The sequence below is a fragment of the Rousettus aegyptiacus genome, unplaced genomic scaffold, assembly GCF_014176215.1.
Source record: "Rousettus aegyptiacus isolate mRouAeg1 unplaced genomic scaffold, mRouAeg1.p scaffold_m13_p_16, whole genome shotgun sequence".
Lineage (NCBI taxonomy): Eukaryota > Metazoa > Chordata > Mammalia > Chiroptera > Pteropodidae > Rousettus > Rousettus aegyptiacus.
This window is the reverse complement of record NW_023416291.1, coordinates 37,927,806-37,951,772: the sequence shown is the minus strand read 5'-3', so window position 1 is coordinate 37,951,772 and position 23,967 is coordinate 37,927,806. Positions and strand designations below refer to the sequence as shown.

The 23,967-nt window shown below is 45.5% G+C and overlaps 1 protein-coding gene across 20 annotated transcripts in view; it reads right to left on the bottom strand.

Moving 5' to 3' along the window:
• Nucleotides 1-23,967, bottom strand: part of CACNA1A (calcium voltage-gated channel subunit alpha1 A) — a 279,186-nt gene that overhangs the window by 95,114 nt on the left and 160,105 nt on the right. For all 20 annotated transcript variants that reach the window (XM_016162054.2, XM_016162052.2, XM_016162063.2 and 17 more), the window contains 3 exons: nt 17,217-17,308; nt 14,505-14,657; nt 10,399-10,592 (listed from right to left, as the gene is read on the bottom strand). In XM_016162054.2, the coding sequence (XP_016017540.1) occupies nt 10,399-10,592; nt 14,505-14,657; nt 17,217-17,308 (439 nt within the window). The remainder of the gene's footprint in view (nt 1-10,398; nt 10,593-14,504; nt 14,658-17,216; nt 17,309-23,967) is intronic.

Sequence of the window (23,967 nt, the reverse complement as noted above, 5' to 3'; positions counted from 1 at the left end):
GGGGCTGGAACACGGTGCTTTTTGTGCCCTGCTGTATTCCCTAGCACAATGTCAAGCATGCAGGCAGTGCTCAATAAATGTCTGCTGAATGACTGAATGAGAGGGTCTAAGCTCTCTAAACAGCCCACAGCCACAATCCTAAGCTGTGCACCCTGCTCCTTCCTCCCTTGTCTGCTTTTCTCTCCCTGGGGACTGGGGTTCTACTGCCTGACTTTAGAGACACTTGTTCTTTTTCTAAATCTAGCCCAGTTATTCGATTCCATGCTCTGGGTCCAACGACTGATGGAGAAGGAGTTGGCAGAGAGTTGGGTGCCATTTTTAAGTTGGAGGTGGGCTTTCCCTGGGGTTTGCTTAGGAGCAAGATGGGAAATATATTCCACAAGCGGAAAGACTGGAGCTGCCACAGCTGCTTTGTGATAGTGGAGAATGTGAGGGCACAAGCTTCTCCTCCTGTGTCTCACCCCTTTGGGAAGTTCAGGGTAGGGTGTGCATGAGTCTGGATGCAGGGATGAGGAAGGGTTTGGGAAACTTGCTCACTTGGTAACATCATTAATAATTCTGGGAAGGCTGTGTCTTAAAGATCGTCTCGTCTTCCTTCTAAAAGCTTAAAAGAGTCACGCTGTCTGGAACGCTGTTCCCCATTAGCGTTCACTACATATTTCTGGTGATATGGCTGATGGCCCTTCCCGGTCTTCCTGTGGTTAGCTGAGGGCCGCATAAGTGCTGGCCAATGAGGAGTGAGTGGAAATACCCGCGTCACTTTTGGACCAGAGCACGGAACTGTCAGTGTGGGACCCTCTAGGGCTATCTTTACTTCTGGGACAGCCAGCTGGCAATGTTCTATGTGGTGGCTGCTCCATTAGCTAGGTCCCAAGTGACCGTGTTGAGCAGAGTTGCTTTCTCTCTGCCAACCTGCCCTGGACAGATAGCGTGAGCAGGAAAAGACATTCGTTGTTAAAACCACAGAGATTCTGGAAGATATCTGCCACTGCAGCATAACCTAGCTTTCCTGACCGATATACTCTGGTATCTCCTTAGTTCTCGCCTTCACTTCTTTCTCAAATGTCACTTTCTCATTGGCCCTTATATAGAGCTCATGAGGCAGATGGGAAAAAAGAATGTCTCTTGTATGTTCTATGGAGAAATCAGTGGAATTCATGATAACAATGAGATAGTTGTTTTTGTTCTCTGAGTCTCTGCCGAGAGCCCAATTTCCCCTTGATCTTGACTTGGTTGATTCCGCCTCTTCACTCAGCCGTAAGCTCCACTGAGCCCCCTCTGAGAAGCCCTCCTGGACTTTCCAACCCAAGAGCCTTCTCTTCCCTTCCACACAGCCAGGCATCTCATTCCCTTTCCAGTACATTTCACATTTCGATTTAGGCATTTACTTGTTTACAGGTACTTCGTCAGCTTCTCAGTGCCCAGAACAACATGCAGCACACAGTACTGAGTGTTGGCTGCATGGTCAATATACAAACCCTCAATGTCCCTGTGGGCGGACTGTTTAAATAATACTAATGACAGGGAAACATACTTATTCCAAGTCCCAGTGATCAGGCTGTTTCCCTGGGAATGGAGAGGCAGGTAGGACACCCACTATCACTTTTGTAGAACCTGTCTGAGCTGATAAAATACTCCTTGATTCCCACAATTGCCATATCTAATGGATGGGGAAACTGAGGCTGAGAGAGACAATAAGGCTTGCTTAGTTCACACAGGGTATGGAGGCACAGCTGGGGCTAGACCGGTTATTCTGGACTGCAACTTATTTTTTTCCTACTTCACCCCTTGGCTGCACTTGCATAGTATTTTGTATTTACAATGATTGGCCCGTGAGAGGCTCAAAGGCGAAGGGAGGTACTGATTCATTCCAGTACTGCTGGTGTCTAGCATGGTGCCTGGCACTTAGTGAGCGCTCGATACTTGTCAAACAAATTAATGGCTGAGTCCCAGTAAAATCCTTAAGTGCCTTCTGTTTTATGGTTTATTTTCCTCTAATTTTTTGAGCATGGTTCATTCAGAAAAAATATAGAGGATGTAAAAAAAGTAGTCAGCTCAGGAGAACACTCAATTCCACAGCACAGGGGATAAAAATGGGGTGGATTTGACTGTGACAGAGACAAAGCCCTTCAGTGGCCATGAGGGATGTAATATGTTCCAATTTATACCTGTTATTGATCTTGCAATTCCCGGTAATTATTTTTGGAGTCCTCCCTTCCCCATTCGCTCTCAAAATGGCCTGGGTGTGAATGATACATAATAGTGTCTCTCAGTCTAGGAGATGTCCGATCGCCTTCCTGGGCCTCATCGGGTCCTTCGCACCCTCATTCGCTCCCCTCCAGCCACACGGGTTGTCTCATGAATGCCAAGCTCACTCTTGCCTCAGGGCCTGTGCACTGGCGGCCCCATCTACCTGGGTCTCTCTTCCTTTACAGTGGCTCCCCCTCACTTCCTTCAGGTCTTAGTAGAACTGCAGCCTCTCACCCTGACAACCCACAACCCCTCTACTGTTTTATTTTTCTCCTGAGCTCTCAGCATCCTCTAACACAGTAGTCGGCAAACTACAGCCACCTGTTTTTGTAAATGAAGTTTTACTGTCACACGACCACGCCCATTCATTACGTATTTTCTCTATGGTTGATGTTGTGATATGACAGACGACTGAGTAGTTGCAACAGAGACCTCGTGGTCCACAAGGCCTGAAATATTTAAGGTACTAGTTCCCCTTTAGATATATAAATATAAAAATACATGTATCTCTTAATTATTTTGCTTGACCGCGTGTTAAAAATCCCAAACAGGGACTTTTGTCTCCTCTGTTCACTGGGTGCTTAAAAGAGTGCCTGCACACAGGAGGCATTTGATGAAGTTTGTTGAATGACTGTGTGACCTACAGTACCCCCAAATCTGACGTTTTGGTGTTGTCCAAAAAGGACATCTATGAATGAAAAAGGGCTTAGGTCAAAGATCAGTTTCAACCATTAGTGACCATTGGTCAAGGAACGTATGTATATAATCACCAACTAAACACTGTTTTGTTGCTTCCTTAATTGACATTAACAGAGGGAGAGAAATAGAGAGTGCGAGAAACACAGAGAAAACCACAGAGAGGTATGAAAGAAAAGGAGGCGAGAGCGAGAGAGTGCGCACCAAGTTCTCTTGTGTCTCTTCTTAGGAAAGCACTAATCCCATCATCAGGACCCCGGCGATCACCTCAACTATCGCCTCCGAGTTTTGCTAGACAGAGTAACTGAAGAAGTCACTTGTGATATTCCCTTAGTTTCAGCTGTTTGGGGTCAGGGCCCTTGGGGCTCCTGAGGATAGAATTCAAGGAGTCTGTGAATTTGAATGGAAAAAGGCTAGCCCTTCACTTCTCCACATTTCTACTGGAAGTGAGCATTTTCTTCTATTACGAAGGGAGGCAGCAAATGGCAGCAGTCTGGGCAGAACCAGGGACACCTGTCACCAACAGAGATCACACACAATTTACAGATATCATTCAAAGTCTTTTTTAAGTTTAACACTCTCATGAAATTACAGGAGTTATCTGCCTTGTCACCAGGTCCTGTTGGCAATGTGTTATAAACTCTACACCAAATACAAACCAATACCAAACCACATCGCGAGCCTGCTTTAAAAAATATTTTGATAACAATTTCAATACATTTGGTTTCCCCCATCAGCTCATGTCCTTTAATTTATGCCTTTAAAATCATCAGACTGACAAAGAGGTCTGCGGCTCGACAAGGTTAAGAATCTCTGAGGTGGAACAATCAGGTACCACATTTGCCTGTTAGAACGGCCACCATCAGAAGGATGAGATAAAAAGTGTTGGCGAGGATGTGGTGGGAATGTAAATGGAGGCAGCTCATGGAAAAAAGTATGCAGGTTCCTCAAAAAATTAAACACAGAAGCACCTTATGACCTAGCAATTCCACTTCTGGATAGCTATTCAAAGGAAACAGAAATACTAACTGGAAAAGATACCTGCACCCCCGTGTTCACTGCAGCGTTAGTCCTAACAGACAAGCCACGGAAACAACCTAAGTGTCCACCGATGAATGAATGGATAAAGAAAATATGATACACATACACAGTGGGATACTATTCAACCATACAAAAGAAGAAAATTCTGCAAGTCGTGGCAACATGGATGGACCTTGAGGGCATTATCCTGAGTGAAATAAACCAGAAAGAGAGAGACAGCCGCTGTATGATCTCATTTATATGTGGAATCGAAATAAACCACACTCCTAGAAAGAGAGATCAGATTTGTGGTTATCAGAGGCAGTGGTGGGGGGAAGGAACTAGGTGAAGGTGGTCAAAGGTACAAACTTCCAGTTATACGATAAGTGCTAGAAATGGAATGTACAACATGGTGACTGTAGTTGACGGTGCTGTATGGGACACTGGGCAGTTGCTAAGAGAGTGAATCCTAAGAGCTCTTATCACAAGGGAAAAAAAAACAATTTTTTTTGTAACTATATGAAGTGATAGATTAACTAATCTTACTGTGGTAGTTATTTTGTAATACATGTATGTCAAGTCATTATGCAATGCGCCCTAAACTTCTATGTCGTATGCCAATTATATCTCAATAAAACTGGAGAAAAAGATCTGGGGTGGGCTCTCCTTCCAGTCTTCCATCTTTTCTGCCCCAGACTTTAGTGAGTTTTAAGAAACGACTGACTCCTTTAAAAGTTAAACCACTCTTTCCCTCTTCCTCCCACCCTTTCTCTCTCTCCCTCCTCCCAGTTCAGGGCATAGGGAAGAGGAAATCGGCACATAGCCTGGTACGGCTACTACACGGCTGGACAACCTCAGGCATCTCTCTCAACCTCTGCGACTTATTTGTAAAATGGGGGACAGGAATCTCTCTCACACAGGTTACTGACAAACTAAACTCCAGACTTTATTTGGATTTCCTGTTTTCCCATTAACACTCCCTTTCTGTTCGAAGACCCCATCCAGGATCCCACAGTTCTCACGTCTCCTCAGGTGCCCTTGGTCTGTGACGGCTTCTCAGTCTTTCCTTATTTATCATAGTCTTGAAGAAGGCTGGCTAGGTATCCTGCAGAATGCCCTCCAGTCTGGGTTTGTCTGATGTTTTGTTCCTGATTAAACTAGGGTTATGAGTCTTGAGGGGAAAAATCAGAGGTGAGGTTCCCTCCCAATCACAACAAATCAAAGTTTGCATGACCGCACAGTCACTGGGGATGTCAGCCTGCATCACTTGGTTAATGTGGTGTCTGCTAGGGTTCTCCACTGAAAAACGACAGTATCTTGCTTCCCCTACTCGAATCTTGGAAGTGAGCCATTAAATCCGGCCCACCCTCCAAATGAGGGGAGATTAAGCTCCATTTCTGGAGGGGGAGTGTCTATATGTATTAAATGGAATTCTTCTGTAAAGATTTGTCTCTTCATTTATTTTGTTTATTTAACAACAAAATTAATATGGTCACATCAGCCAGTCAATTAATCAATTATTTATTTATTTTGGTGTGGATTCTTTCTGGGCAGATTATGCAAATTAATAGAACCCAGAAAATTCTCATTCTTCTGCCCTCCCTCCCACCTCCTGGTCTAAGAATGACCAAAAATCTTTTTTCCTCCTAAACGTTCAGTAAGACAAGTTTAGATATTCCTCCTGTTTCTAAAAGTAAATTGTGCTAGTCGTCTAAATTTGAGAATATAGAAAAGTATCAAGAATGTAAAGAATCCTGAATCCTACTATGTAGAGGCTATCTTAGTGTATTCCAGTCTTTTTTTTTTCATTACTTATATTTCAAATTTACACACTTAAGATTATAAACTGCTAAGGATTGAATTGTGTCCTTTCCCCGCAAATTCATATGTTGAAGATTTAACCTCTAAAATGATGGTATTAGCAGGTGGGGCTCTGGGGAGGTAATAAGGATTAGATGAGGTCATGAGAGTGGGGATCCCATGATGGGATTAGTGTACTTATATCAAGAGATACCAGAGAGCTTGCTCTCTTTCTCTCTCTCCCCGCCATGTGAGGACACAGGGAGAAGGCAGCCGTCTACAAGCCAGGAAGAGAGCCCTCACCAGATTGGACATGTTAGCACCCTGGTCTCAAGACTTCCAGCCTCCAGAACTGTGAGAAAATAGATTTCTGTTGTTTAAGCCACCCAGTCTATGGTATTTTGTAATGTCTGAGCAGACTAAGACATAAGGTTTATGTCACCTTGATTCCTTTTTTTAAGTTAATTCCCCCCACTCATCATTATACAGTGAACATTTCCCCACATCCTTAAATACTCTCCCAACAGATGATTTTTAATGATGACATGATACTCCATCATATGGAGGGACCATACGGTATTTAATCAGTGGCTTCCAGCTTTGTTCTATTTTTACAAATAATGCTGGAACGCACATCCTAATATAAATCTTCAATGGTGTTGTCGATTAGTTGGGTTAGGCTTTTTCTAAAAGGCACTTAATTAGGAAGCCAAGTGGGAAAGAAAAGAGACAAATCGAAAGTGGGAAAGCCTGAAAGGGGCCTGACCGTACTGTGTAGCTGAGCTACTGCTGTTCCCTCTACCGAGGATGCTCTTCCCTTTTTCTCTATGGAAATGTCACCTCTTCCAAGATGTCCCATTTTATGCATTTGCTTACTTCTACTTCCTGAGTATTTTATTATTTATCATGTTGACTGTTCACATCTGTCTCCCTAACAGGGGATTTTTTCATGCCATCTTCACTGTGGTGTCCCCAATCACCTATTTCCTGGCACACAGTAGATGCTCAATAAAAAATCATAGAATACATTAATGGGGTTTGATGACGAAAAGAAACGAGATGCTGGGATCATAAGGCACTCCCCATCCAGGGGCACAGCATCCATTTGACAATCAAGCCTGTGGATTCTAAGATGCTCGGTGTAGGTGTGTCCACACTCCATGGATCTCACCTGCCATGCTCACGACCCTTGCACCTTATCTGAGTAGATTACAGACACTGTGCCTACCTGTGGCTGGACAGAGCAAGGGGTGTCCTAGGACAGGTCTGGCAGATGGCAGAGTACAAGGGCAGGGCCAAGGTGAGTCCAGGAAAATGCCAGCTCTGACCTCACCAGCAGAAACTAAAAAACTTGAGCCCCTGACCTTGGCAATGAGAAGCCCTAGTGGTTGTATTGTGGGGGTGTTTTCTTATTTAGGGAAGCCCCAAACAAAGGTTTAAGTACAGGTTGTTTATTTGGGAGGTGTTATAAATTGACTCATGTCCTTTCCCTAAAGATATGTTGAAGTTCTAATTCCCAAGACCTCAGAATGTAACGTTTTTTAGAAATAGGGTTGTCATTGCAGATTAATTAGTTAAAACAAGGTTGTACTGGAGTAGAATGGGCCCTAATCCAACATGACCAGTGTTATTTCAAGAAAACGGCCAAGTGAAGATGGGGTATTAGAGTGGAGGGAAGAGAATCTGTAAGCCAAGGAATACCAAGGATTGTCAGCATCCACCAGAAGCTGGAAGAGGCAAGATCCCTCCCCTAGAGACTTCACAGGGAATACAACCCTGCTGACACCTTGACACTGAACTTCTGGCCTCCAGATTGTGAGACAATAAATGTTTGCTGTTTTAAGCCACCCGATTTGTGGTACTTTATTGCTGTTGTAGACTCTTATTGGGCTTCTGCTTGGGCTTCTACTCAAAGGATAACAGTGGGATATATGTGCATGGAAAGTTCTAGAAGGCTACTCTGAGTTAGTGGCATTTACCAGAAGGGTGAGGGTAGAAAATAAAGATAAACTTCATAGCTCACCCCACTTCCTCAGGTGCCTCTGGAGTTTCTATGATGAAAAATTCACACGTTTCTAAAAGGAGCGTCCACTGGGGTGGAAAATTTGGCCTACACAGAGATTGCCTAATACCAGAAACTGTTCTAAATGCTTCAAATGTATCCACCTCACTAAGTTCTCTTACCATATGAGGTAAGACTGTACTTCTGCTCATTTTACACAAGTAGAAATGGAGGCCCAGAGAGGCCAAGCAACTTGCCCGAAGTTGCACAGCAAGGAAGTAGCAGAGATGGGATGGGAACCTGGGTGGCCTGGCGACTGTGCTCTCAGCCACACCTCCAGAGCCTGCTTCCCCTGAGGTGGCTCAGCTCTAAGCTTCTAGCATGAACATCCCCTCAGATAATTGTGCTTATGACTCTAGAATATCCTGGGGATTCTCGGTCCTGCTCACACTTCCTTTCCTGCCACTGAGCACATCCTCTGTGTCTTCCTTTGACCCCCTGGGCCCTTCCTTTGGCTACGCAATCACATGACACAAGCCTTTTCCATGTTCACAATTTTCTCAGCTCCTGCTCCCCATTCCCCATTTTTGCTCTCTTGAGTTCTCTAATTGTCCCCCAGTTGTTTCATTCTCAGGAGGGTTCATTTCCCCCTGAAGCCTCCTCTCATGCCAGCCTTACAAAACAAAGACCAAGAACTCATAAAAATCTCCCAGGAAGCTTTGGCCAGTTTTTGCCCAAGCTATTTGCAGGTGAAGCCCGAGAGAGCCCAAGCATCTCTCAGATCTGCTGTCTATTCCTAGAGATGATATGCTTGGACACGGTCTTCATGCAAATTAAGACGACATGTTCCTTTCCTAAATCTTTTACAGTTGTCAATATGTTATCATAACAACAGTAGAAACCTACATTGTCTATGATATGGACAGCACTCCTGAGATGTGGTGACTTGTGCAATGTGTGACATGCACAACTGTCCATGGTAGCTCCATTGGCTGCCTGCTCCCAAGCAGCACCCTCGACCTTACCCTAAAATGAACCATTGATCAAAAGGATGGGTTCTTGTAAGTCTCCCTTCATCCCTAAGGAGGGAAATTCCTTAAGGAACACACATGTGACCAGGCGGAGAGTTCCACTTCTCTGCGTGTGGGAGGGAGCTTGTTATTGCTTCTTTAACAAGTGGGCCAAGCCTTGGCTTATACAGAAAGAATCTTAACTGGCAATTGCAGTATGTTTTTCAGATTTGTCCCTAATATTTTCAAGACCTAGGACAAAGGTACCAATGGAGGCCCACATACTATGTGTCGATATTTAAGAGGTACCAAATAAAATATGCTGTGTATTCCTCCTTTACAAACATACTTCCGTAAGCACTGAGAAGGTCGAAGTAAAAATTAGAATCTAGACATCTGGACTAGATCATGGTGTGAGGAGAGCCAGCCTTGCTCCTGAACCGTGGTCTGCTACCTTCTCTTTCCACTCATGGCTCTGTCCTGCCTGGGAGTGGAAAATCCCACCTGCATGTCTAAGCTCCAGCCACACTTGTGCCAACAGCCACCCCTAGGACACCCTTGGCCCTTGGAGGGTAGAGATGGGCAGTCAAATCACAAGAATCTCATGCACATCCATGGAATCTGGGTGTGGACAGAGTATTCCAGTATCTTGGATAACCCAGAGTGTGGTCTAGAAAATAGGGGGGTGTTATGAATTGAATTGTTTCTCGTGCCCTAAAGATATGTGGAAGTCCAAACCCCTAGGACCTTGGAACATGACTTTCTTTGGATATAGGGTCGTCACAGAGGTAACTAGTTAAAATGAGGTTGTACTGGAGCAGGGTGGGCCCTAATTCAGCATGGTGACACCAGCTCCTAGTAGACATGTCACCTTGGCCCCACAGACTCCTCACACTATGGAGAGGTGCATGGCCGGAGGAGGGCCAGCGATTCCTACTGCAGAAGCCCCTTTGCATAAGTCCAAGGGCGTCACTCTTCTCCTCATGTTGGTTTTTGAATCCCACAACCTTTATGCACAGGCAGACTTCAGAGATACTGTAGGTTCGGTTCTAGACTGCCGTGATAAAGCAAATATTGCAATAAAGTGAGTCACACACATTTTTTGGTTTCCCTGTGTGTATTAAAGTTAGGTTTATATGATACTGTGGTCTCTTAAGTGTGCAATAGCATTACTGGTCTAAAAAACCCAATCTTCATACTTTAATTAAAAAATACTGTATTGCTAAAAAATGCTAACCATCATCTGAGCCTGTTGGCAAAACGGTGCCAATAGACTTGCTCAACACAGGGTTGCCACAAGCCTTCAATTTGTAAAAAAATGTAGTATCTGCAAAGCACAAGGTGAAGTGCAATAAAGCGAGGTGTGCCCGTATTTGAAAATCTAAATCATGTTTAAACACTTGCAGCATCACATGCCCTCCAGTTTTCCATGTCCCGAGGGACCTTCCCTACTCAAGAGTTCTGAGGGTAAGCCTCCCAGTATCTTTAAAGGCCTGAGCCTCAGGCTAGCTCTTTTGGGGCCATGTGGAGTTATCCCTGGGCTACCTCTCCAGCTCAGGGTCCCTCCACTAAAGCCTCAGGAGCTGGCTGGTACTTCTGCCTCGAGTCTGCATCACTTACATTGTAGAGGAGGTCAGTCCACCCTTCCATGGTGATGCACTGGAAAACAGTCAGTACTGCAAACAGGATGTTGTCAAACTGAGTGATCCCATTGTTGGGCCCTTCCCAGTAGGGCTGACATTTGGTCCCATTGGGGCAGGTGCGGGCGGGTTCCTCTGTCCCACATGGAGCTGGAGACTCACCCTGAATGTCATCTATTAAAGGAAAGGGGAGAAAGGTCAGAAGGAGCTGGGAAAACCAGCTCTGAGAAACAGGGGCCCATACAGATTCAATCTATTGAAAAACAAACAAAAAACACTGAATTTATTGGTCTTAAACCACCCTTCCCCCGAATTTACCTTTGTTGATCTATTTATCGCTTTCGAGTTCATTAATTTCTTCTCTAAGCTTTATTACTTTTCCTACATTTTTGAGATGGAGTAACTTTAAGGCTACACACTGCCCTTTAAGTGTGGCTTTAGCTGCATCTCACAAATTTTGTCATGCATTATTATTATTGTTCAAGTAAAATATTCGACAATTTCCACTATTATTTTTTCTTTGACCCATGGATAATTAAGAAGTACTTCTCTTAAAAAAACTTGTCAGATATATGTAAAAGTAGAACAGCATAATGAATTTCCATGTACCTATCACCATTTTCAACATTTATCAACTCAAAGTTACTCTTATTTTGTCCATATCCCCTTCCCAAACTTTGCCTTTCCACTAGAATAGTTTTAAAGTAAATCTTTGACATCCTATCATTTCACCCACAAATAAGCATGTCTCTTAATTTCCGAACGCATTTAGAGTTGTCTTTTTGTTACCTATTTCCAGCTTAATTGACCTGGTGCCAGAGGATATGTTCTGTATTATTCAGTCTTTTGAACTCTGTCAAGATGCACTTTATGGTCCCCAATAGTCAGTTTTGGTAAATGCATTGTGTGCACTGTGAGGCAGTTGGGTACGGCGTTCTCCAGACTTCCATTAGAACAAATTTGTCAACTGCATTGTGTTATTCTTCGGTAGTCTGATTTTTTTTTTCTTGAGATGTGCTAGGCTCAGGGAACTGTTCCGAGGGCAACAAATGCCAGTATACACAGTACATACCCTAGGCACAGGAGCTAAACTTTCTCCCCAAAAAAGCAAGAGGCAAATTCTGAATATGCCATAAGTAACTAGACAGGTGTCAATGGATGCCCCTTTTGCTGGAAACCAAAGACAGCTTCCTGGGGAAGTTGGGTTGTGTGTTAATGGCCAGATCTAAATTCCAAAAGGTTGATGGGGGGGTGGGCGTGGAGGAAAGGTGCCTCCGTGAACACATGGAGTCGGGGGAGCTCACATTGTTCCAGGTGTGTCCCCATGGGATCAGAGCCACAGATATGAGAATCTTATTTAGTGAATGATACTTCTAAGGGTTTTTCAGAGTGACATGGTCCACCAAGAAAACAGATAGCCGAGTGTGTAAACTCAAGCTGCCCATTAAACAAAAATATAACACAATGTATGTGCTCCAATCTGAATATACCAATTCCCAGCCTCCACTCAACACACAGCAAAGAGAATAAACTGGTACGGAACACATCGTGTTGGCCTTTGAAGCGCTGGTTAAATAGAAACTTAGGTCATGCAAAGTCCCACCCACTGCTCTCAGAAGGATCACCCACTGCTCAGGAAGTGATGACCATGTCGGCCACTAGTTTAAGTGGCTGGAAACACCTTCCTCATTCAAGCTGGACTTGGTGCAGGGGCTCTGACTTAATAAATACAAGCTGGAAGGCAAAATCTTTTAAACATAAGGCTCAGGGCAGGGGAAAAAAATTCATGGTCTCCTATATACTGAATGAGAAGGAAAGTTTCATTGTTTGCTGGGAAGGTGGCCTCTATTGAGAACCTTCTATTTCCACCCCATGCCTAAATCTGGCTCAGTTTCTATCCCGTTACCCCACTGAACATGGGTGCCTTCTTTTTCTCAAGGCTGTGATAGCTTCTGCACGTGCATAACATGGGGATAAAATTATGCATCGGTCTTCATTGTTACAAACTGGCTGCAGACATTGGAAAGCAGGTAGAATTTCGCTTTATCTTTGCATCTCTGTAAGCATTTAGCACGGTACTGGGCGCACCGGGAACGGGTTCCTGATGACGAAGGAACACAAATGAGAGCTTGTCTATCTTTAGCAGCTCAGCCCAGCAGCATTCTTAATTGCGATCCCCTCTCAACCCCCGCCCCCCCATCATGAAGCACTCTGAGTGCTGCTTCTAGAAAAGCAACCGGCCAGAGTCTGAGGAATTTGGTTATAAATATATTTTAAAATTAACCTGCTGCCTGGGTGTCTGTATATATCTGTCTCTTACTCACACGCCTTATAATTTTAATCGTGAGCTTTTCAGTCATCTTCCTAAATGGAGGCTTCCCACCTTCTCTGGTGGCCCCACCCACGCCTGTCCCCTCACGACCCCACTCAGACCCAAGCCTATCATGTGTCTTCTTGGCTGGAAAGGAAAAAACCCAACAAAACCCCTGAATCTAGGATCCTGGAGTCCGGGTTTCTCTGTTCTTGGCTGATTTTTCCGAGGGGCCCTGCCCTGTATCTCTCCTTCTCGAATTTCTGCCTGGGTGACAAGGCCAGGCGCAGAAATAGCTCTGCCTCAATTAACACCTTCTTCATCAGGGAAAGAAATAATTAGGACATCCCATATTGAGCAAACTTCACAAGCCCAGGAGAGGAGACAGGAGGAGCAAAAGTAAAAAAGAAAGGAAAAAAAAAAGCACCTCAAATAAACCTTCCCTACCTGGGTTTCCTTTCCCCTGGGGAGGTGTGGGGAGGGGGCCTGGCCACATGGGGGTCACTTGGTAGAGAGGCGGGTCGGAAGCCCCTCTGGCACAGAATCTTTTCTCAATAAGGCAGGCCCGAAACCTTTCCTTTCCCGCACGGGTTCCCTTTCGGCTTCACTGTGTCCTCCGTCCAGTCCTTCAGTTCAAGATTCCCTTGACCCATGACTAGAGCTGCCATTCAGCCTGTCTGCACCGAGACAGCCGCTCGGCCAAACACGGAAACACAGGCTTCTCTCCTTATTCAATTCCACGTGCTTCTCGGGCTTCAGAGAGCAAAAGGGTTTGGACTGGAGGGTTAACTGCAAGTGTACATGGCAGCGACCAGGTCTGAGTGTGTGGACGGCGGGCGACTCTGCCCTGCCACTGCTGACTGGGAGCGGAGTCGGGGCAGGGGGTGCCTTCTGTCTGCCTGGCTCTGCTCCTACATGCCCCCGCCCACACTCCTTGGCCCAGACACCGAGGGGTTGACACCGGCACAGTGTGTGAAGGAGAGGGATCGGGACCGTGCTCGCGGCAGATTCTGACTGGTTGGTGCCAGGGCTCCCAGTGGGGGTGTCTTTAGCCACATTCTGGGAGAGAGCAGGAGAAACCATCCCCTACTCACCTTTTCTTCAGGCAATGGGTCACCACCCGCAAAGCAGTCAGACCCCACTTCTTCCTGCTTTAGAATTCAGCATGGGCTGTGGTCACTGCAAGTTAACTAGGCAGAGGCAGTTGGCACCCTGTCCACATCCTGTCATCATTTGCCCTGACTACTCCCACCTGAAAACACCCTCGATGCGCCCAGCCCGCAGGGTGGCCAGCTGTGCCAGGGCTTTCATGCCCACCCAGGAGCCGTCCTCACCAGTGATGAACAGAAGTCGGCGGAAAAATACCCAGCTCCCTTGCCCCTCGGGGGGCATGGCACTGAGATGTGTCCTATGCTGTCTCCCTCATGTGCCCAAAGGGACTGAGCCCCAGTGGCCCGCAGTGGTAACCTCCTCACAGCACCTCTTTATGAGATGTCGTCCCTTCCCTGGCTTACTTCACCACAACCCCAATGGAGCTTCCTGCGACCACTTCCCAAATAAACCACTTACGCCTGAGATAGCTTTTGGGGGACACCAGAGCAAGGCACTAGCAACACCTCGGGGGCTGCTTCAACCTCTGTCTTGCCTGCAGTGCTTTTGGAAAGGGGTTCTCCCAGCTTCCAGGAGAAAGAAATAAACCCTGTATTTGTCCCCAAGGGAGGAAAATAAACAGGAGGAAGGTTGGAAAAAAAATATATTGTGATGCTCGGACCTACCTGTCCCCTCTTCAAAGCAGGTGGTATGAAATTTCCCCATATAAAATTCTAACCCTATGATTGCAAAAATAAGGATTGCAAAAAATAGGAGAAGGCCGATCTGCAGCAAGGGGATCATCGCCTTCATGATCGACTTCAGGACGACTTGTAAACCTGGGGAGACAGAGAGAGGCCCCATGGCCCTGTGAGCAGGCCTTCCCAAATCCCACACCCAGGATGCCTCCCGAGGGAACCCAGTGTTCACAGGAGGCTGGGGGTGCGGTGGAAGATGGAGGAAGGACACACAGAGTCCGGCCATTATTATAAAAGAAACTATTCCTCTTAATTTTTCAAAGTACTTTTTATTTTAAAATATTTTTAAAACTATTTGATATATGCTGTGTCATATGATAATCTTTTGGGCTAAAAGGAGTGGAAATCCATTGCTTTCTGAGCCATGGTCCTGGGTGTTGGACTGCTTTCACTCCAAGTTGGGGTGCCTTTTCCTAATTTTTTTCCACCAGGAGGGGGCGCCTTTTCCTAATTTATGCAGAGGTGCCCTATAGACTAGTTGCAGCTTGAACTGGCAAGCAGTCAATGTCCCAGTTCCAATTCAGAGAAACCAGACATGGTGGCTTCTAGCACAATCCCACCATGAGGTGGGCGAACGTGTAAAATGATCCCCATTTTGTAGAAGTGGGAAGCAAGGCTCAGAGAGGTGCCGTGATTCACCCAAGGGCACGAGAAATAACAGAGCCAGGATTCAAACCCAGGTCTGAATGATGTCAGATCTTTTGTTTTCCACTGCACCATGTATTAGGAAAGTCTATGGTTAAAATTAAGATTCTGATATATAGCTTTGGGACTTGCTTCTTGATTAGAACTTCAAATGGCCCATGGCACCTCCTGACAGGTGACAACCCCAAGAAGAGAGGGAAACTGTCAAAGCGTTCCAAGGGGGCTATGCCATGCCAAGGGGTCCAAAACGTAAGGTGATGCTAAGGGAGGCAGAGTGGCAGAGCAGTTAAGCTCTGGATACTGGATGCTCCTGGTGCCCGAGCCAGAACTGCTTTACAGCGGTGCATCTACCCTTCAGCTCTTTCAGGATTGGCTGCTGAGTGCTCCCAGCTCCCCTCTTCATAGAACTGTCCTTGATTATCAAGAGCTGCCTCACCTGGGAGGCTATTGCTGCCCCACCTCCCATCCTCACTGACTGACCACACAATTACAAAAGGAAGGCCTTACTTCAAGTTGGAGGACAACTCTGGTGCTAGTCACACTCTGGAACGTCCCGCTGGATCAGGCTGAGACTACATCCTCGCCTGGCATCTTCCCCTGGTCCATCCTGCTGTCCTCGATCTCCCTCTTTTTTGGCAGCACCCTCCCCCGCCCAACTCCGCCCACCACCAATAAAGAAGATGCATCTCAACACCTATCTAAGTCTCCTTCTAGGGGACCAGACCTAGTCATCTACTTACTAGCGATATGACCTTGAGTAAGTCAGGTCATCATTCTGAACCTCGGTTTTTTCATCTGTAAATGGGGGTTAGAATAGCATCTCTCTCTCAGGATTAAATGAGAGAGTTCATACCTAGAAAAGTACTTGACATGTTGGAGGTGGTCATTAAAGAGATTCTTGTAAGTATTAGCTTTGGGATGGCCCTTAATTTAATATAATGTAGGCATTTGCCGGAATCTTGCAGACACCTGAGTAGACGTGCCTTCTTTCTACAAAAAACCCTGCTGGTGTTTTTCTGGGAAATCTTACTCTTTAAATCTGGATGGCAATGAACTTGAAGAACAAAGCCAATAAAATGTAAAATGGTGATAATAACAGACTCCACCTCACAGGTTTGTTATGAGGATAAATGAGTTTAAAAATGGCAAACACTTAGAACAGTGCCTGACACATAGTTAAGTGCTTATAAATTATTGTTGTTGTTATTGTTGTTATTATAACAACTGAGGCAGTAGGACAGAAAAAGTTCAACCCTGTTTTATTTTCCTTTTCTTTTTCTTTTTTTTTTTTTCCAGCTGAAGGTTCCTGACCCTGAATACTGCTACCACCCTACAGGTGGGAGTAGAAGTCCCCGGAGAATGAGAAAGCAGCATGGAATGAGTATGGACTTTGGAGCTCGTCACTGAAAAGCTGTAGGAACTCAGGTGAGTAGTCTGATCTCTCCGAGCCTCAGCCTTTTCATCTGTAAAACAGGCTCACTGGGTAATTACAGAGTGAACTAAGATAATGCACATAAAGCTTTTTCTGTGGTGCTCAGTATACAGCAGGCACTCACAATATAGTGACAATTATTGCCACCAGTGTTACTCCCCAGGCTGGGGTTGTACTTGCTAACTCCTAGTTCTGCCACTTCTCAGTATAGGACGCTGCTCAAATTATTCAGCAACTCTGAGCCTCAGTTTCCCCATCTATAAAATGGAGATTTCAGCACTATCAGCTTCATAGAGTTGTAAGCACTGAATGAGATAATGTGTGGCACTTCGTGTGGCACCTGGTAGACAGTAGGCACTCAATAAATGGGTATGGGCGAAGAAACTGGCTTGCTTTCAGGAGCCAGGTTCCTGGAGGTCCCTGGGGGCCTCCCCAAAATGGAAGCTGCCCTGACACAGGCTGGGGGAGAACTCAGGGGCCCCTCCTGAGGTGCTCTGCAGAGGGGAAAATGAGGGCTCCTGGGCCCTGAGCGGGTCCCTTGCCAGGATCGGAAACTCACGCACTTGGGATCCCAGACACCAGCTTGAGAGGCCGCAGCACTCGAACCGCCCTTAGTGTCCGCAGGTCAAACTCCGTCCCGACTGTTGCCAAGATGCTGGAAGAAAGAAGCCAGAACAGAAGACAGAGGATGGGTTTCAGGGTCAAGGTCAGACGGATGGGTGGGGTGCTTGGGGTTTGATGTTGTCATTTATTGGCTGGGTGACCACAAGCCAAGTGACGTTATATCGCTGGGCCTCAGTTCTGTCACCTGTAAAACAGTGTTAATAGTTACCTGCCTCACAGGATATCTGGCGATTTACAAAGACTCCAAACAGGTGTATGGTTGATGATAATATGTTTTGTACTGAGAGGAATAGAAGCTTCCCCAGGGTGTGCGGTCGGGATGATGTTCAACACATTTCTCAACCATTATCAGAATGGGTCGTGAGGAGGATGTGGGGGGTGGACATGGGGGAGGAATCAGGGCAGTGGCAGACCCTCGGGACTTGGGGCTCTTTACCAACTGGCAGGAAAGTAGTTCAGTATTAATAGCCCAGACTGCATGGGTTCAGATCTCAGCTCTGCCACTTCCCAGCTGGGTGATCTTGGGCAAATCACATTCCTGCTCCATGCCTCAGTTTCCTCTTTTGTATAATGGGGATAACAGTACCCCAGAGTATAGTATACCTCAAGAGTACAATTCAAACTACAGAATACCTCAAAGGATTGAGGATTAAAAGAAGCGATACTTGTGAAAAGTCCGCCCCCCCCCCCATAGGAAGTATGCTGAGCCATTCAGAAACAAATGGAAAAACAAACAAACCAACAAAAGATGTGGCCCAGAAAGTGTGAACTAGTCAAAAAGACCCATTTTTGCAAATGCAGGTGAATAAGAATCATGGTAATGAGATGAGCCTTCTGTAGAACACCGCCCCCCCTCCCCCGAGAGACCCCTCTCCTAAGACCTCTTTTGTGAAAGTGTTACCAGTGAGACAAGAGTTTCCACACCCCTTCCTCAGGCAGCTTGGGGAACCTCTCTGACCTGTTTCCTGAATGAATCCATTTCTGAGGTAAGTGATGAGGAATGAGCTACGGTGAAGCCACTCAACGGAAAGGCTGTCATCAGAGCTTCAGACAATGGACAAGAGATGCTGAAAACCAGTGGAGGGTGGCCATGCAAACAATTCAAAGTTGTCTTTGGTCTAGTCCAGGGGACTCAACATGACCGCTTTGGCCTGTAAGTGTCTGTATCTGAGTTTCTTTGAGGGCTTCCTCCAAAATTGAGGCCCATGAAATGAATGTCTCTGTGGGAACAACCTTCAACCAAAGACTTCCAGAAAGGAGTAAGTGGATCCATTCTCCAGCTCCCTTGGCTCTCATTCCGGCTTGCTCTAAGATGTGAGTTCTACATGGACTCCCAAGGGGACTGATCTCAGCTGCCCACTGGGGTCACTTACTCACCCACTCATACTTCCTTGCCCTCCCTCCCATCTCCCCAAACATTTCCTGGGATCACCTCCCAGATGGACTACTTGTACCTGAATCCTTGTTTCAGGGTCTATTCTAGGGCACCTCCAAAAATACAGCGGGTATTCCCAACTCTTTTTCAAAACTACTCCTAGAGCAGAGGTGGGCATTTGAGGTTAGACTGGCCTATTCTTCTACCACCAACAAATATACATCTGAGCATGTCCTATGTGCTGGACAGAGCAATACTCTCCTCCTCCCATGGAACTTGTGCACAAAAAAATGTTTAACAAAAAACGTACACAATAAATGAATCCATCACAGGTATAAAGCGTTCTTAGAGAGAGCTAGAATACAACCATTCTGAGGGCGCACGGCAGGTTGTATTAACTAGTCTGGGCCCGGGGAGGACCCATAGCAAGCTGAGGTCTCATGGATGAGGAGGGAGAATCTGGTCAGTGAGAGAAGACCTTTCTAGGCTGAGGGAATGACTGAAAAAGAGAGCCTGAGGTGGAAAGAAGCTTGGCAAATTCAAGGAACAAGATGGTACCATGTTGGGGATCTGGATGGTACCACGAAGCTGGAGGACAGGAGAGAGCCATGCTTTACAATCCCAAAGGACTTTTAATTCAGTTTACTCTATGTTTCTCTTCCTCCACCATCTCTTTCATATTCATTTGGGTTCCTAAAACTCCATCTTATCAATCACCATCCTATTTCTGCATCGCACTTTCTTCCTTCTTGGCAGATAAAAGCTGCTGGTTGGGGCATGTTTAGCAAATGACAGGCATCGGCCGAGTCTTCATTTATTGACGTCACAAACATTAACCGAGCACCTACAATGTGTTGGGGCCTGGAGACAGCAGCTGAGGAATCCCTGTCCATGTGGGAGTTAAGACAGAATAAATATACCGGATGTCGGGGTGATGAGCACGAGGGAGAGGAATGCTGCAGGGGAAGGGGAAGGGGAACATCGGCGACACGGGGCAGCAGAAGGAGAGTAATGGTACTCGCATCGGTTGGCGAAGGCGACTGTCGTCTACTGTCGGGCAGGGAAGTAGTTCAGTGTTGAGAATGCTCAGGCCAGCGCTGCCCAGTAGAACTTTAGTAAGAGCTGGGAGTGAAATTTATAATTTTTAAAACAATTTTATTTTTTAATTAGAGTTGACATTTAATATTATTCTATATTAGTTTCAGGTGTACAGCATTGTGGTTAGACATTTGTGTAATTTACGAAGTGGGTCCCCTAGTTAGTACCCACCTGGCACACTATACATAGTTATTACAGTATTATTGACTATATTCCCTATGCTGTACTTCACATCCCCATGACCATTTTGTAACTACCAATTTATACTTTATAATCCTTTCATCTTTTTCATCCAATCCTCCAAACCCCCTTCCATCTGGCAATCACCAGTTTGTTTTCTGTATCTATGAGTCTGTTTCCATTTTGTCTGTTAGTTTATTTTGCTCTTTTGATTCCACATATAAGTGAAATCATGTGGTATTTGTATTTCTTTGTTTGATTTAATTCACTCAGCATAATACCCTGTAGGTCCACCCATGATGCTGCAAATGGTAAGGTTTAATTTTTTATGGCTGAATAATATTCCATTGTATATACGTACCCCTTTTTCATCCAGTCATCTACTGATGGGCACTTAGGTTGCTTCCATGTCTTGGCTATTGTGAAATAGCACTGCAGTGAACATAGGGGTGCATGTATCTTTTCAAATTAGTGTTTTGATTTTCTTTGGATAAATACCCAGAAGTGGAATAAGGTAGTTCTACTTTTAATTTCTTGAGGAATCTCCAAACTGTTTTCTATAACAGCCGTATCAATTTGAACTCCCATCAGCAGTGCACAAGGGTTCCCTTTTCTCTGCATCCTCACCAGCACTTGTTAGTTGATGTATCGATGGTATCCATTCTGACAGGTGTGAGGTGATATCTCACTGTGGTTTTAATTTGCATTTCTCTGATGATTAGTGATGGTCAACATCTCTTCACATGTCTACTGGCCATCTGTATGTCCTCTTCAGAGAAATGCTTATTCAGGTACTCTGCCCAATTTTTAATTGGATTGTTTGTTTTTTTGGTGAATCGTATGAGGTTTTTTTTAAATAAATTTTGAGTATTACCCCCTTATTAGATGTATCATTGGCAAATATCTTTTCATATTTAGTTGGTTGTCTTTTCTATAATTTTCTACTAGCCACATTAAAAGAGTAAAAAGAAACAGGTGAAATTAATTTTAGTAACAATTTTGTTAACCCAATCTATCCAGTGTTATTTCAACAACAGATATGAAAGATTTATTAATAAGACATTGTATATATTCTTTTCTTTGGACAAAGTCTTTGAAATCTGGTGCATATTTTCTGCTTATAGCACATCTCAATTCGGGTGCTTAATGGCCACATGTAGCCAGTGGTAAACGTACCAAACAGTGCAGGTCCAGAGAAAGAGACAGTGGAGTAAAGACGTAAAGAAAGGTAAGGGATGAGGCACACGAAAAAGTCAGGCAGAAACTCTATAGCCGGTGCAAAGGTCCTGAGGTAGGACTATGCCCGGCACACCTGAGGAATAGCGAGGAGGCCGGTGTGGCTGGAGCCAAGAGGGCCAGGGTGACAGTGGAGGAGGTGAGGGCAGGGAGGTGATGACACAGAGCACACAGGGCTTTGTGGTCCACAGGGAGAACTTTCGCTTTCAGTCTGAGTGAGGTGAGAGCTGTGGAGGGTTCTGAGCAGAGGGTGGGCGCCGGTGGGTCTAGACCAGGTTGTGCTAGATACAACGATAATGCTGAGATGAACTCGACCCTGCTCTTAGACGACCACACAAATAAGTGGGTGAGAGATCCAAGTCCAAGTCCTTCTGGCCCCAGAGTTGTAGGAGGGTGAAATGAAGAGGAAATAAATACATACGGGAGTGCTGGAGACAGCACCATCATGGAGCCCAAGTCTCAGGAAGGAGAAGAGCACAAAATCTCACAGAATCTCAAATCTAGTGTTTTCTCAGTGTGTGGCCTTTGCCCTAACTTGTCTGAGCCTCGGAGAGGCAGAGAAGCCTACTTCCCTCCTGCCCAGTGCCATCCTAGCCAGCATCCAAGATGTACTATCTCCTGATCTCTTCCCTGGAAGGGCGAGAAGGAATTGGGAAGAGAATGGGAGGAGGGGGAAGGCTTCTCTGGCAGAGAATGTCCTCAGAAGCAGAAGGCTTCAATCAGGATATGTGATGGGGGAGAAATCGGGTGAGTTGAATGGTGGAGGCTATGAACTGGAGGCTGAGGTGGGTCTTGTTGTGTGGACAGTGGAAGTCATGTAAGGTTTCAGAGCAGAGGAAGGATGTGATTGGGGTTGGCATTAAGAAGACAAGCCTGACAGCTGAAAGGACAGATTGGTGATGATGGAGGCAGGAACTAGGAGGGAGCTCAGAGAAGGCCGGCGTAATGAGGGCTGGAACTAGGACAAAGGCAGTGGGAGTACAAAGGAGGCCTCGATTTAAATTTAGCTGCCATCGATTGCTGTGCACCAGGGAGCTTGCCTGGGCTCATCAAATCCTCCCTGCAGCCCAGTATTTAGCAGGATGAGTCCCATTTTACAGAGGAGGACACTAAAGCCTAGAAAAGTTACTAATGCATGGAGGTCTACATCACTGAGTAAGAACTCGTATCCAGGACACCGGGACTCCTGAACCCCAGTTCTCTACCTCACATGGCTCATTAGATAGGGCTAGGGCAATGGTGGGAAGAAAGAGATGGAAAGAATGGCTTCTTGGATCTGAATGAATCATGGAGAGATGGTCATTCATTTATTCAACAAAGGTTTACTGAGTACCTACTATGGGCTGAGTTCTCAGATAGCCCTGAGGATGACACTATAAACAGAGTGACAATGGGAAATCACATGGTATGTCAGATGGTGTGAAGCGCTATGGAGAACAATATGGCAGCCATCAAGACTTCCAATGGAAGGACTGGGTGTGAGGCAGGAGAGAAAGGAATTGAGGGCAACTGTAGGGTTTTAGCCTGGGCTACAAGAAGGATGGAGTTGCCGTCAATTGAGACAGGGAAGATGGGAGTAGGTTTGAAGGAAGACCAAGAACTGGGTTGTGGCTGTTGAGTTTGAGATACCAGTTTTCTGTAATGTCTTCCTTAAAACCTTCCAATGACTCCCATCAGGCTTAGAATAAAACCCAAACTCTACCATGACCACAAGACCTTGTGTGACCTGACTTCTGCAGGCCGTCTTGTCTTACCACACTCTGACTTTCTGTTCTGCCAATAGGAAAAGTTCCTTTCCACCATGGGAACGTTATATTGGCTATTTCTTCTACTTCAAAGGTTTTCCCATCTCCTCAACTCTCTTCCTTCTTTGCCTAGCTGGCCTTCTCCAAATCCTTCGGGCTGTATCTCAAATTTTGCCTTCCCAGAAAGGATTTCCCTGACACCTCTAACTATAGAGACCCTTTATTCTCTGGAATTATATCGTTTATTAAGTTGTCTTTATTATTCATCTCCTTTTCTAGAATGTCAGCTCCATGAGGACAAAGGCTCTTTTTTTTTTTGGGGGGGGGGGTCGTACCTGAAGCACTTTTCATAGCCTAGCAGGTGCTCAATCAATATCTGGTGAATGAGTAAGGAGTGACATAGGACAGGGTTTTCATACACTAGATATTCCACGGTAGACAGGTAAAGTCAAAAAAGTCATTGGCTCCCAGTGGAATGTTGGAGGACAGCAACATTTTAAGAAACAAGAAGAAGAAGGAGTTGATGACAAAGAGGAAGAAGTCACAGCGGTAGAAGGGGACCTGGCAGAGTGTCATCCCTGGAGGTCAAGTTCAAAAGCGTTTTGAGAAAGGCGAGGTCATTGGTCTCCAGGGCAGCACAAAGATGAGTAAGATGCAATGGATGAAGAACATCCATTATGTGCAGCATCGGGTCCGTGGGGAGCCTTGCCATGGCTGATGGCTGGAGAGAACAAGAGAAGAACTAGGAACAAGAGCCTGGGTATGAGAAGAGAGGATTTTCAGGATGGGAGAGAAGTGAGTATGTTTCTGTGTCAAAAGAGGGAGTCAATAATGTATCTCCTGGCCTTTAGAGCTACACTTCCCAACATGGTTCCCACTAGCCACACACAGCTGTTTAACATATACACTTAATTTAATATAAATTAAAGGAGGCATTCAGTTTCTTGGTCATATTGTTGCATTTCAAGTGCTCTGCAGCCACATGTGCACAGTTGCACACAAAGACACTTCCATCACCATAGAAAGTTCCATTGGAAGGCACCACTCTTGCATTTC